The following is a 14437-nucleotide window of genomic DNA, read 5'->3' as shown; positions in this document are numbered from 1 at the left end:
AGCTTTAGGTAATCACCAGAGCAGGGTAACCCGCTGCACTGCTTTGTGACTCTTTGTGTGGGGAAGGCTGGGAGAGGGGACAGTGCCACTGCCTGGCATCTGGAGGATTGCCTGGCACTCTCCCTGATTCCACTAACTTTACTTACTCCCCATATGCGACTGGTGCTCTTTCAGCTGTTGTCCGGGTGCTGAATCCCAGAGGGGGTGGGTCTGAGGAAGTTCTAACCCCAAGTTGGCCCTTGAAGCAGAGTCTCCTGAAAATCTAGTAATTTCTTCTGCTGTCCCAAACCCCACTGGTTTTTACAGCCAGAAGTTACGGGGATTTATCTTCCTGGCGCTGGAACCCTGGGCTGTGTGGTCTGATCTGGAGCTGTGTGGTCTGACCTGGGGCTGGGATCCTTTGCTTCCAAGGTATCCCTCCTGATTTTTATCCACCACATGTGAATGTGGGACCACCTGTTCTGCCACCTCTCCACCCCTCTCAGCATCTCTGGCACTCCCACCCATCTGGATGAATGTGACTTTTTTAAATCCTTGGTTGTCAGACTTCCATACAGCTCAATTTTCTGATAGTTCTGGGTGTTATATGTTTTGAGGCTTGCTTGTAATTTTGGTTGTAATTTTTGTTGTACGAACAGGTGAAGCATATTTACTTGTGCCTCCATCTTGACTGGAAGTCAAGTTTAAACTATCTTGAACTGATGATGTGATTGTTGCAAAAGTACTTCCAATGTTTTAGGTATTTTTTGCTTCTTCAGGGTTTTGGTTTTTATAGAGGAACCCCACTGGCCCCTTAGTTTCTGGTATTGCTTAGCAAATGGTAGGCATTCGATAAATATTTGTTGATTAAACACATCTTCACCTTCAACATCTTTAATAAGGTCATTGGAAAAGTCAAATTTTATTTAAAAATATTTTACCTTGATCCATATTCTAACACAAATAAACTTTAGAAATAACACTGTCGATTGGTATATTACAGAGTGGGACTGGCAACGTACCTGTCGTGAAGAGTTTCTTGTTAATTCTAGTGTCTATATCATCAAAACTTGAGCTGTTGTCTGAGATCTGACCTAGACATGTACTGTATATGATCACTGTACATGGCTGCTTGCTACAATGGGATGGTGAACACAGAATTCTTTCATTCTCTTTTCATTAGCCCATGACTGACTTGAAAGATGAGGAGGATGATATTATAGGTTGGTAATTTTTTTGCACTGAGATTTCCTTGAGCCCATTCTTGGCTTTCAAGTATTACCATGGTAAGATTCTCTTTAAATAGTACTTTGATATAAAGTGAATTGTTTTATAGCCTGGCACAGCCTAGACTTTTTTGTTTTAAACCCAAGCAATACTTTGGTCCTAGGCAAATACAAAGATATGTATTTCCTATACTGTCTGCCTTAATCCTGGGTTTTATAACATTATTATTGCAGATAATGTAGTTGGCTTTACCAACTTAGATGAGTAATTTCTAAGAATTTGTTGAGAAGGGACTAGATGTGGAAAGAAGAAAGGCTTTAAGCATCTGAAATAGATATTTAAGAGATTATTGTGAGTTCTTAGAAATTCAGAAATACCTGATTCAGATATCTGTAGTTAACATCAAGGGACGTTTGTAAGTGGTATTTTGCTTTTTGCCATATTGGTTTTTTTCTTTTATTTATTTTTTATTGTTGTTCAAGTATGGTGGTCTCTATTTCCCCCCCACCACTCCCCGCCACCCCAGCCATCCCTGTGCTTTTTGCCACATTGCTTATTTCCTTATATGTTCTGTAGATAATATGGGAAACTATTTTCTCTCCTGTAACTTTAAGTGCCCCTTCTTTTTGTAAAATTTATGTTTATTGTATTTTTTCCGTTACCATTTATCCCCCTTATACTCTCCTCCGCCTCAATCACCACACTGTTTGTTGTCCATGTCTATGAGTCCTTTTTCTTTTTTGCTCAATACCTCTGCCTTTTTAACTCCCCCCTCCCCCACCCATAGCTGTCATCCTGCTCTCTGTGAGTCTGTCTCTATTTTGCTTGTTACTTCAGTTTGTTCATTAGATTCCACATATGAGTGAAATCATATGCTATTTGTCTTTCTCTGACTGCCTTATTTCACTTAGCATAATGTTCTGCAGGTCCATCCATGCTGTCACAAAGAGAAAAATTTTCTTCTTTTTTATGGACAAGTGGTATTCCATTGTGTAAATGTCCCACAGTTGTTTTATCCACTCATCTACTGATGGACACTTGGACTACTTCCATATCTTGGTGATTGTAAATAACCCTGCAATGAATATAGGGGTGCTTATGTTCTTTTGTGTTAGTGTTTTGGGTTCCTTCAGATATATTCCCAAAAATGGGATAGCTAGATCAAAAGGCAGATCCATTTTTAATTTTTTGAGATATCTCCATACTGCTTTCCACAGTGGCTGTACCAATCTGCATTCTCACCAAAGTTCAGAAGGATTTCCTTTTCTCCAAATTCTTGCTATCACTTTTTGTTAGTTTTATTGTTGATAACCATTCTGACCAGTGTGAGATGATACCTCTCTATGGTTTTAATTTGCATTTCTCTGATGATTAATGACACTGAACATCTTTTCATATGTCTATTGGCCATCTGCATGTCCTCTTTGGAGAAGTGTCTATTCAGGTCCTTCGCCCACTTTTTAAATTGAATTGGGTTTTTTTGGTGTTGAGTTTTATAGCTTTCTTAATAAATTTTGGATCCTAATCCCTTATCAGATGTATCAGAGAGTATGTTCTCCCATTCTGTAGATTGTCTTTTTATTTTGTTGATTTCCTTTGCTGTGCAAAAACATTTTAGTTTGAGGTAGTCCCATTTGTTTATTTATTCTTTTGTTATCCTTGCCCAAGGAGTTATATTAGATACAATATTGCTATGAGCAGTGTCCGAGATTTTAACTGCTGTGCTTTCTTCTAGGATTTTTATGGTTTCAGGTCTAACATTTAAGTCTTTGATACATTTTGAATTTATACTTGTGGTATAAGAAAGTGGTCTAGTTTCATTTTTCTACACATATCTGTCCAATTTTCCCATAATTTATTGAATAAACTATCTTTAGCCCATTTTATATGCTTGCTTCCTCTGTCAAATATTAATTGACCATAAAGGTGTGGGTTTATTTCTGGGCTCTCTATTTTGTTCCGTTGATCTATGTGTCTGTTTTTATGTCAGTACCATGCTGTTTTGATTACTATGACCTTATAGTGTAGTTTGATATTAGGTAGCTTGATTCCTCCAACTTCGTTCTTTCTCAGGATTGCTGTTGCTATGCAGGGCCTTTTGTGGTTCCATATACATTCTTGAAATATTTGTTCTAGTTCTGTGAAATATGTGATTGGAGTCTTGATAAGACTTGCATTGAATCTATATATTGATTGCTTTGGGTAGCGTGGACATTTTAATGATGTTAATTCTTCCTGTCCAAGTGCCCCTTCTGACTTCCTCCTCCTTGAATTAGTTGACATCGGTTTATCCCTCCCATTGTCACTTCCCTTATAAGGGAACTTCCCTTATAAGTTTTTACATTGAAGACTTCTCTTTTTCTTTGTCCCTCCATCTCCTCTGTGACATTCAACCATTTCTTTTTCCATCTTGCTGCCTCCTCAGAGTCATTCAGACCTGTGTTTGAATGCCAATTTTTAAATTCTTCCTATATCATTTTTTTGTTAGTTTCTTAGGGCTGACACAAATTACCACACACTGAGTGGCTTAAAACACAGAAATTTATCATCTCACAGTTCTGGAGGCTGGAAGTCTGAAATCAAGGTGTCGGCAGGGCCATGCCCCCTCTGGAGGCTCTAGGAAAGAATCCTTCCTTGTCTCCAGCTTTAAGGTGCCTGTGTGCATTCCTTGGCTTCCTAGGCTGGTGGCCACATCCCTCCAATCTCTGCCTTCATCTCCTCATTGCGTTCTCCTCTGTGTGTGCCCACTTGTGTAAAATCTCCTTCAGCCTCCTTCTGATCTGAGCACTTGTGATTAGATTTGGGGCCCACCCAGATAATCCAGGATGATCTCTCATCTCAAGATCTTTAACTTAATTACACCTGCGAAGACTCCCTTTCCAAACAACGTAACACTCACAGATTCTGGAAATCAGGATGTGCACCTCAGGCAAGCAGTTACAGAAATTAATTGAAATATAATTATGTGTATATTTGCATATATTTATAGATGGCATTTAGCTCAGTGCCTGGCCAATACAAGTACTCAGCAAAAGTTAATTCATTTCCCTTCTCTTTAGAAACCTGTGCTCTTCAACGTTGCCTCCTGGAAGATGTCGGCAGTTAGTACTCAATTTGGAACGCTCCTGCTCCACTCTGTCCCCCACTCGTATCCCTGTGACCGTCACCTGGTTGGCCATGCCCTGGGTGTCCTCATCGCTGTGGCCAGCTCTACCTTGCACCTGGCCAGATCACAGTCTTCCCAACCTTCTCCTTCTGGGGCTTGCTAACCTCTGTTACCCTCACTTCTCATCTTCACTGTGACCTCTAGTCCTCGCCCCTCCTCTCTGTTTTTTCACACCGTCCGTTCATTTGGACCCTTACAATTATTTTTCATAGCTACCCAACTCTATTGGATTGGTGGTACCTGGATGTGCCCTGCACCTGTGCAGCTCACAGCCTCTGCTTATACTGTCCCACCAATGGAAAATTTCCCCCTCCTTACTACTCTTAGTTCCTTAAATTTAAATTTACTCTTTCCTCCCTTACTCAGGACGAGCAGGCTCAGGTCCCTCCTGTTCCAGAAAACTTCCCTTGACCTTGCTGTCACTTATCTTTTCTGAAACTTAACTCCTTTCACTTTGTCATTACTGACTTAACTCGAAACTATTTTCCTTTTGTTTCCATTACTTTCCTCAAACTGCTGTCTTAAAGACTGACAGTGATCCCCTACCAGCATTTTTAAGGGGCCAAATGATAAGAGGTGGTGAAGAGCTGGATTGCTGGGGTTGGAGTTTGAAGTCTGGCTCTACTACTTGCTGATAACTGTGTGGCCTTGAGCAAGTTACCTAACTCCATGCCTCAATTTTTTAATCTGTAAAATGGGAATAATACTAGTACCTACCTCACAGGGTTGCTTGTGAGATTTAAGTAGGTTAGTATATGTAAAGCTCCTCTAAGGATGCCAGGGCAGAGTATGCACTGACTATGAGCTCTTTGTTTTTTTAAGCTATTGTGTTTTAGTCTTTCTTCTTAGCCTCTGTGGCATTTGACATGGTTGACTAGTGCCCCTTCCTTCTTCACTGCCTTCAACTACAGACTAATTTATCTTGGGGCCTTTACTTCTGTGTGTCCTGTTTGTGGTCTGCCTCCACGTCTGCATCTGAACTTCACCTTATATCCTTTCTAGTTAACTTTTCTTGTCGTGGAACTACTATAAAGGACACATGGACAAAACCAAGGGGGAGGGTGGAGGGATGGGGAGAAAAGGCATACAACTGTAATTGAATAACAATAAAAATTTAAAAAAAAAAGAAAAAAAAAGAAAAAAAAAAAAACTCACACGCAACAGGCCGACCCCAGACAGACCCACTCCAGGCTCAGTCCCCTTCCAGTGTCACTTAATTTAATGTTTTTCAAACTTTAGATATTGCAGTGCCACTTAATACATTTTGCATGATGTTACCTATCATTATTGTTTCCTATATTCAGACTTTTTTTTACTAAATGTATTTGTTTTAAAAAATAGATTTTTTGTCATTGTTAGCAAAGGAAATCCAGTATTTTTCTAATCTGCCTTAAAATAAATCATGAGTACTAAAATAAAAAAAAAAACTTTTCCTGTCGTAATTCACCACCATAGTTCCCACTTTTACTTCTGTGTAAGTGCCTCCCCAAATTGTATTTCTAGCCCCTCTTTCTTAGCTCCAGTGTTACGTTTGTATCTGCATGCCAGAATGCCTAACCAACATGCCTCCCTCAAAATCAGCTCTGCACTTGACTGACTTTTTGTTAAGAGACCCATGGCTGTGTATCCTAGTGGTTAGGGACATAACTGTTGGGAGCAGACAGGTGCTGTGTGTGAATCCTTCAGAGCTCAGGAACCTTTCCATGTTGCTGTGGACTGGCATAGTCTCCTTGTTGGGTACTTACTGTGCTTTCACTGAACAAAGCAGGATGTGGAGCAGGATGGGGAGACAGTAATAATAGCAAATGTGGTCCTCAGTTTTCTTAAGAGTGAGGCAAGTTCGTAAGTCTCTTTCCTTGCAAACCCAGGGTAGGGTGCTTGAAGCTGTTTTCAGCTATTGATTTTTGAAGGCTTTTTTTTTTTCTTAAGTTGTCATAGTTTTTCTTCCCCTGGAAGGCAGAACTGGTAAATAAATTTAATTTCTGTCTCACAATGCAAAAGCAAGTAGCAAATGAAGTAAATTAGAGAGCACATGGCATGATTTTAATTAAACAATTGTAGTTTTTTGTGTATTTCTGGTTGTGTTGAGACCAAAGGGTAAGTCTGGGAAAGATTTGCCGGTTTGTTTTTGAGATGTAGTCTCTTGGTTGGAATGGAAATTTTAGACGAGGATTTCCTGTAATTTACTGGCTTGCCAGTAGGTTGTTACACTTTATATTAATGGTAATTGGGCCTATAGTTACTTGAGTGTGGATTATCTGGGTTTTATAAGCTTTGGAAATCGGACGGTTTAAACCCTTTCCCGGTTGGTTTAGTGTGACTCCAGCACTTTGACACCTCACTTTGTTCCTGTTAGCAAGGCTCTCTATTTAACCACAGCTTCATTTCCTAATGGGTTCTGATCTTCAGGGATTCAGCCCATGAGGGCCATTAACCTAAGGAATGTAACTCAATTAGCTGTACAGGATTTAAAATAAGCTAATAGATTTTCCATTTGGAGAGGTTGGTGTTCTGCTGTATTTTTTTCTCTCACATTGATTAGTGAATAGTAAATGCATTCTCTCGGTAAATGGTTCACCTTTGTCACAGGTGCCATCAATGATCATTATTTTAACAGTTTCATTACCTGGTATTTTGAAAGTTTTTATGAAAATTTGACATTATTTTTCTACCCCAGACCTTTTCCTTCCTACTTATATTTGACTTGGTTTCAAGATGTCAGTTTTCTTTATATGAGTAGGTATACTAATTAAAAGTAAAAGCTATGTAGTTTTTAAAATTCTGTTTTCAGGACACGCAGGAGTGCATGTATGTTCTTACCCAGCATACCCTTGCTTAGACCAGCGCTGTTTTCTGAAGTCTGGGAAGCAGTGTGGGCCTCGGCTTAACTCTTGGCTCAGTTCTGCTGTTCCATCCATGACTCTTCTTTTTACAGTTTGGTGCAGATCAAATATTGTAAGAGATTTATGTCACTGATGACAAATCTCATGTATACCTTCAGGATGAAATGATCCAAGGTGTTGTAAACCAATTGGTGTTACTCCTCTGTTTGATTTTTTTTTTCCCTGCCTCATTTCATTTAAACTTGAGATCTTGGTTTAAGTACAATTGCTAAGGTTAGTTTGGCTTTCATTGAACATTTTCTCACATTTTTGGTTGGCTATTCTTTTCTTTGTTTTCCACTTTGTCTCTTTTAAAGTTCACGAAGAGCAAAAATATAATAAAAACATGTGGTGTTTGTAAACCCACATGTTTTGAACTTGAACTTGAACCAGTATAATAAATTCAAGCCTAAACAAGTCAAATCTAATTATAGGACTGTTTGCTAGAGAGGATGTAGACATGCTCTTAAAAATGATTGAGGTGAAGGTTATGTGAAACCTGGGTTTCTGTTTCTCTTTTATGAATTGAAGGTGAAAGGAAAAGTGTTATTTTACTGTTTCTGTACTAGTTTTATTTACTCTCTGCTCATTTGTGCTTTGAGCAAGTTCAAATCTATATAAAAATTGGGGAAGGAGGTAGTAAACAATACATGTAGCTCATCTGTCTGTACGATCGTGAGGAACTAGGACAGGGTTCAGGAAACTAGCTGGCATTTTCAGTTTTTTCATTTTGCATTCAGTTTTTCCAGAATGTCGTGATTGTATTCCGAGACAGTTTATCTTAAAATTGCAACAGTCATTAGCTGAGCCTTGAACTTTCTTGGTTTTTCCATGATAATGAGCCTCCTTATCTCGTCTGATTGGAGTTTATGATTTTGGGGCTTTATGCATAGAGCATCTAGAGCAGGAGGGGCCTTAGAGGACGTCTTGGGCAGCGTAGCCTCTTTTAAATGAGGAAGGTGAGATCCAGTGGGTGTCCGAAGTTACGCACTGCCGAAGCAAAATCAGGACCAAGAGAGAAAGGATCTTTTGACTTTCGTCCTGTGCCCCTCTGAGAAGACGTGGCATCTCAAAAGGCAGATATTTTTTATAATCTTTGTCGGTTTACCGGTTTCTCTCAAAGGAAGAAATTGGGGGCCTATTTTAAAAGCACTTACCACAAAGAATTAAGTTGACCAACTTTGAAAATGCGCATTGATTTTGATTTTGTCTGCTTTTACACTTCTGGTAGGTGGATCTGTGATTCAATGGGAGTTTAAAAGTTGAAGTAATTAACTGTTAGAAGTTATCAGAATAGATACTGATTCTTGATAATCTTGCCCTGTGCAGCCCAGCACATTGAGAATTTGCAAGATCCCTATCCGTACTAGATGTTATGTTAATTTATGGTATATTTATGATTAGGTAAGGAATCCTCACCTTTGTGGAGATTTTGGTTTGAGGGAATTAATACATAATTAGAGAAAGTACATTTTATAACTATATGATTACATATTTATAGGAAAATACCTCTGAAATTTCTAAGTGTATTTTGTAGTAGAAAATCATTTGTGGGTAAAAGAATTCATTATGATATTTAAGTTTGTCCATTTAGTCTTATTCTACTTGATGGATATTACTACTTTAATTTTTCACTTTTATTTTTAGAAATCAATATTTTGGTATGTTTTCGATAATGAGAAGTAGTCATTTTATATGTCTGTCTTCCCACTGATCATGCTAATCAAGTCAGTCTGGATTTATTGGGCGGTTCTCCAATTCTGAATATTTTATTGAATTAAAAAAAAAGATTACTCAGTCATGACATTCTCTCTTTTCTTTTATAGCCAACACGTATCTCTTTATGGTACAAGCTCGAGGAATGATGTTGAGAGAAAATGTGAAAACAATAGGGCATATGATCAGGCTTTACACAAATAAAAACACTACCCTCAACGGTACAGGTAAGATCGCTTCCTACGCAATCTGGCTTTGCCTCTGCTTCTTACCCTTGCAGTTATAAAGCAGTAACCAGATCTCTCGACTTCTGGTCTTGCCTCCAAGTAACTCCCTGTTAAAGACGAGGGTGTCTCCTTCTAAGTCCACTGGAAAGTTCTGCCCGAGCCAGGGCTGTCCATATTCTAGGATCTGTAAAGGTATGGTCCCATACCTATGTACAGGTGTTGAAGGTTCTGTACAAAGGTACATAAGTTAATTTTTACAAATGTAAACAAAATAGAAAAGCGGCTTGTACTTTTTCAATGCCATTGTACTTAAGAGAAATTAACTACAAAAAGTAATTTATTCATAGTAGCTATTCTGTCCCCTTTCTTATGCTCATTCTCATTCCTAAAATGTTTTTCCCACTATGTCTAGAGAATACTTATATTTTTAAAATTATAGATAGTTCTTAATATTTTTTGACTTTTCAGGGGCTAAAGGAGAAATTATAAAAAATTGGAAATCAGTAACTGCTCTTAGTCTATTAGAAGTGCTATCTGGAAGAAGAATGTCTGTTAGAACCACATAAGGTTAAAATTCAAGTAACAGGCCGAGCTAATGATGGTAAAATTGATGTAATAGGTTTCACTGTCGTGGAAGAATGCTTATGCTTCTCCGTGGCAGTGTTTCCACATTGTCTCCTGACGATTGTCAGGTGCTACTTTAAAGGGTTCAGTGGCTGATTGTCAGTTGTTGTACCCTCTATATTCTCATTTTAAATAAAGTTAAAGATTTAATTTGTGTCCACAGTTCTTCATTGTGCCACTGTAAACAATGTACATACATACTCTGCCAATAGGACATCCTTATCCCCCAACTGCAGGTGTTTTTTCTTAAAATGCATGTTAATGTGGGAAATAGTTTCAGACCCTCCTAAAAAGTGAAGACTGTTAACATATAGATTCTTGGTTTAATTTTATACATGCTTGTATAACATCCATTCTAGTCATTTGTCAAATTTGCGTTATGATCACTGCAAATCAAAACATTCTTAATTGTTTTCTCTTTAATTTATTTTTGAAAGACTGTCTCATTGTAGTTGATATTTTAGTAGTACAGTTCAAGTCTCATTAACTGGTCTTCTGAATAGTAGGCCAATTTTAGAAGTTTATACATTTTAAAAGCTTCTTTAGGACTTATCCTGATTAATGAGTTGATCATGAAGGTGTTCATTAACAGAGATACTAAGCCTCTTTAGATTACTGTATTTGTATAAGTGAATACTAAAATTCTATATGTAATCAAGTTATTTTCCTGGTGTATGCGTAAGTTATATGTGTGAATGTTAAGCATAATTAGGAGAGCCAATTGCTTGGACAAGATGAACTTTCCCTCAACCTTCTAAAACTTAAAAAAAAAAAAAAAAAGAAATCCTCTTCTCACCAAGCCATAGTTTCAAAAAAAGACTAAATACCCAATGTATACTTTATGATTAAAGTTTGCTTACTTTTATGAACCTTCAGAAACTTTTCATATGTTCCTTTTTTGGAGGTAAGCTGTTCTCAGGAGACACTTAGTCACTGTATCAGTTAGGAACTGGGTTTGGTTGTAAGAGAGACCCGACTGCGATGCTTTAAACACATGAGGATTATGTTCTTACGTAAAAGAAGTTTGGAATTGGCTTATCTGGGGCTCTGTGTAGCTTCACAGTCCAAGGTGGCTGCCAGGTCTCCAGTCTTCGGGTTGGTACTTGGGTCAGTAAGAAGGAGAAAAGGATGAAGGAAGTCTTCTGGAACCTTCCAGGAAGTCCCACAGAGTATTTCTGCTTTCATGTCACGGGCCAGAACTCAGTTGTACAGGCACTGGAATTACAGTCTCTGAGCTGGCTCACTGGTGCTCTGAATGAAATTGGGGTTCTGTTACCTAGGGAGAAAGGGGAAAGGGAGTTTGAGTAGGCAACTATGAACCTCTGCCATTTTCATTTATATTGAACAATTAGTATAGTTGGTATACTTACCTAGATATTGGGTTGCAGCATTCACAAAAACATCCTCCCTTTATATGAGGTTTCTGGGGAAGGATGGGGACATATTTATTATGCAATTGTTTATTTCTGTATGAACTTGCACAAATATGCCAAAAAGGAGATAATTGACAATAAGATGTACAGAGAGGTGATGGAATTCTAGGGAAGAGCTGACTAACATGTACTGGCTCATTTAAAATTTAATAGTGAGATTAGATCTTCAAAGTTCTTATCACCAGACAAAAATTTGTAACTATGTGAGGTGATGGATAGTAACTGAACTTGTGGTAATCACTTTGCAACATATATATCTATCAAATCATTATGTTGTACACATTCAAGTAATACAATGTTATATGTTAATGAGAATATAAAAAATAAAATTTAACATTTAATGGCAAATAGGTTGTGACTTGTAAGTACATTTGATTTCAAAAAAGGGTTTTTAACCCTGTACCTGATTTTCTGAAGCGTGAAATGTAAATAAATTATATATAAAATATTTTTGTAAAGAAATCACATACTCTCATAATCTAATGGTGCCATGCCTTGTAGCTGTGCAGTCAGTCAAATTAAGGAAACAAGATTACTCAGTGAATAATTACCAAAGCAGATGATAAGGGTCATGCAATGTCAGAGCTGGTAGGCTTGTTAGAAATAACTCAGACAACTCCTTACTTAATGGACGTGTGTTCTGAGGCCTGCAGACACTGACATGACAAGGTAGTGGTGAGCAGATGGGAACTCTCACTGAGTTTCTGTTACCGCTTTAGTCTGCCCTGTTGCAGGAAAAACAAAGCCCTCCAGTGGTCCCCTTTGATCCTGTTCTCCTTTTCCCTTATGTGCTAAGAAGGTCCAGTGAGAGCTGGGGTGTGGACCCATGTGGCACTTTTTTTTTCTGTGTCTCCCTTTCCTCTGGGTGTGGCTCGGGAAGGGAGGAAGAGGCCCAGAAGTCACTGTATGTGTTTGCTCATCCATTCATTAGATGAAATAATGTCTGCACTTTAGAGCAGTTGTAGTGGATGGGTCTCAAATGCATCTATCATGCATACCCTTTAAAAACTGCTCCTAACCATGTTGTAGGAATAAGGTTTTGTGGATTCGTTACAGTATAATCCCCCACACCTTAAATCATTGTTGGCTCTGTTATCAGTTGTGAAGTGTTCATTTGCATTACGTTTCTACTATGCGGTAGGTATTTTATTAGATACTTTAAATCAGAGGCATTTTGAATTAAAAAGGGAGATATTCAGACTAGTGGCAGGGGAGTGGGTAGACTTACCTGCATCACACATTGGATGTCGTAAATGCCGCTGGGCCCGGTACCCAAGGAGCACAGAGATGCTTCTGTAAGTCTAGCAATGAGTTGAGATCCTTATGATCATTTATAATCATGTGGCCAAGAATAACACTTTTAGCTCCAAAACTGTGTTTAAGGGACGTGCAAATACTGATATTGCATGTCTTTAAAGTTTTTTATTTTTTTTAAATGTAGTTCTTTAAAAACTGATAAAAGTGGTGCATGGGTTCTTTTGTGAAAGATTCAGTCATTCTCGCACTGAAATCAAAAGTAAGATAATCCTCCGGCCCTCCTGTTGCCACCATGCACCCCAAGGGGAGCTGCCATTAATAGTTCGTTCTGCAGAGCGATGTGTAGAGAGCTTACATGTTCTGTGACTTGGATGCGGATTTGCAGCAGCACAATGTGTGGCTAAGAGAAGGGGGCCCAAGCGTTAATGATGAGAATTAATACATTCCACAGAGTAAGAAAATACTTTTATTGACAGTTAACTGATGACAGGAAGGATTGTATGCGAATGCTAATATTTATCTGCCTCAGGATAAGAACATGAGTCTTTGGAACACATACAGGCAGTGGACTTTCAGGGAAAATCTTACATGTCTTCTGTTTTCAGCTCCTGCAAATGCATAGTGTGTAGCAGATGCTTAGCTAGTATAGCATAAGCCCCCAGAAAAGGAGAAAAGCTGGGGGGGATATAACTTTAAACTTGATATCTGTGTGTGCGTATGCATCCTAAGATCAGGCCACATCCCTCTAAATTCCATTTTGATGATAAATGAATATTTATGTTAGGCAGAGGCATACAGAGAGGCGTTTAGTTTTCTTCAACTCTTCTCGCATATTTTATATTCAATTTTCAGGATTCTACCATTTTTCTACAGTGAGAGGGGTTGACTTTTACCATTCAGTAGGGTATATGATTTTGACCCTCAGCCTTTTTTGCTTGCTGGTCAGGGACAGACAGGCTTCTCTTTTAAGTCAGACACCTGTTCTCTTTCCTGTCTCTTTTCACACAGGCCAGTTCAGATAGGAATCTCACTCTCATCAGAGCAGGTTACTGAAGACTGATAGAAAGCCTTCACATTTTCCAGAAATGTCTGCTATAGTTTCATTTTCTGTAGGTCCAGGAGACAGAACTTAGTTTAATCAGCTGTTTGCATCTCTCATCTTTTACTCACTCACTGCATGTTAGCCTCATTCTCTTAAAGCAGCTTCCTCTTGCATAGTGGGAAACTGACAGGTTGGAACTTTGTTCCAGAAAGGGACTGAAATGTGATCTCTGGTTCCATGTACAAAACTCCTAAGGCTCCTACTGCCCCAGACAGGGTCAGGTGCTCCTCTCTAAACCAATTGCTCATAGCTACAGTTACTGAATATGAACTCGTGTATGGCACAGGGATTGCTCTAAGCACTTGATACTTTTATCTTCTGGAGATTTGAGAATGACAGCATGGACTGGACACAGATGAGAAACCACGTTATCTTGCCGTGGACCACAAAGCTAGGGTGTGTTGGGAGCAAGGATTTGAACTCTAGCGTTTGACTTTGGGGCTCTAAACCAGTGCCCTCTACGCTTTGTAGCTTGCTGAATCAAAAGAAAAGGGACCTAATGGAATAGTAGCTCCAGGGCTCCCCAGGGAGTGCAGCCCACAGGTTGGAAGTGACTAACTTAAAGATTTAAAATGAGCTGTGGTACAGAAGTACATTGAGTGGGTAAATTTCAGTTTCCTAAGTGTGGGGTGGTGAGAAAGCATTACTCCCACCCCTGTGCTCTGTGGATGCTAGGAGCAGCGCTCTGTCTGTGTGCTTGTCCTGAACCCCCTTGGCTACTGTAGTGGAGAGCATTCCCTGAGCCCCCGGTGTACTGTCAAACTCCCTTTCGATCTGGGTCAGCCAGGGGAGGGATGGGAGCAGGTGCTCTCCATGTGGTCGCA

General features: G+C 39.0%; 1 protein-coding gene across 1 annotated transcript in view; it reads left to right on the top strand.

The window, feature by feature from the left end:
• Positions 1-14437, top strand: part of B4GALT6 (beta-1,4-galactosyltransferase 6) — a 65024-nt gene that overhangs the window by 16440 nt on the left and 34147 nt on the right. Inside the window, exon 2 of the mRNA XM_024580585.4 lies at positions 9081-9197. Within this exon, the coding sequence (XP_024436353.2) occupies positions 9081-9197 (117 nt within the window). The remainder of the gene's footprint in view (positions 1-9080; positions 9198-14437) is intronic.

This window comes from Desmodus rotundus, chromosome 10 (genome assembly GCF_022682495.2).
Source record: "Desmodus rotundus isolate HL8 chromosome 10, HLdesRot8A.1, whole genome shotgun sequence".
NCBI classification, from domain to species: Eukaryota; Metazoa; Chordata; class Mammalia; order Chiroptera; family Phyllostomidae; genus Desmodus; species Desmodus rotundus.
This window is presented reverse-complemented; position numbering and strand designations above follow the sequence as displayed.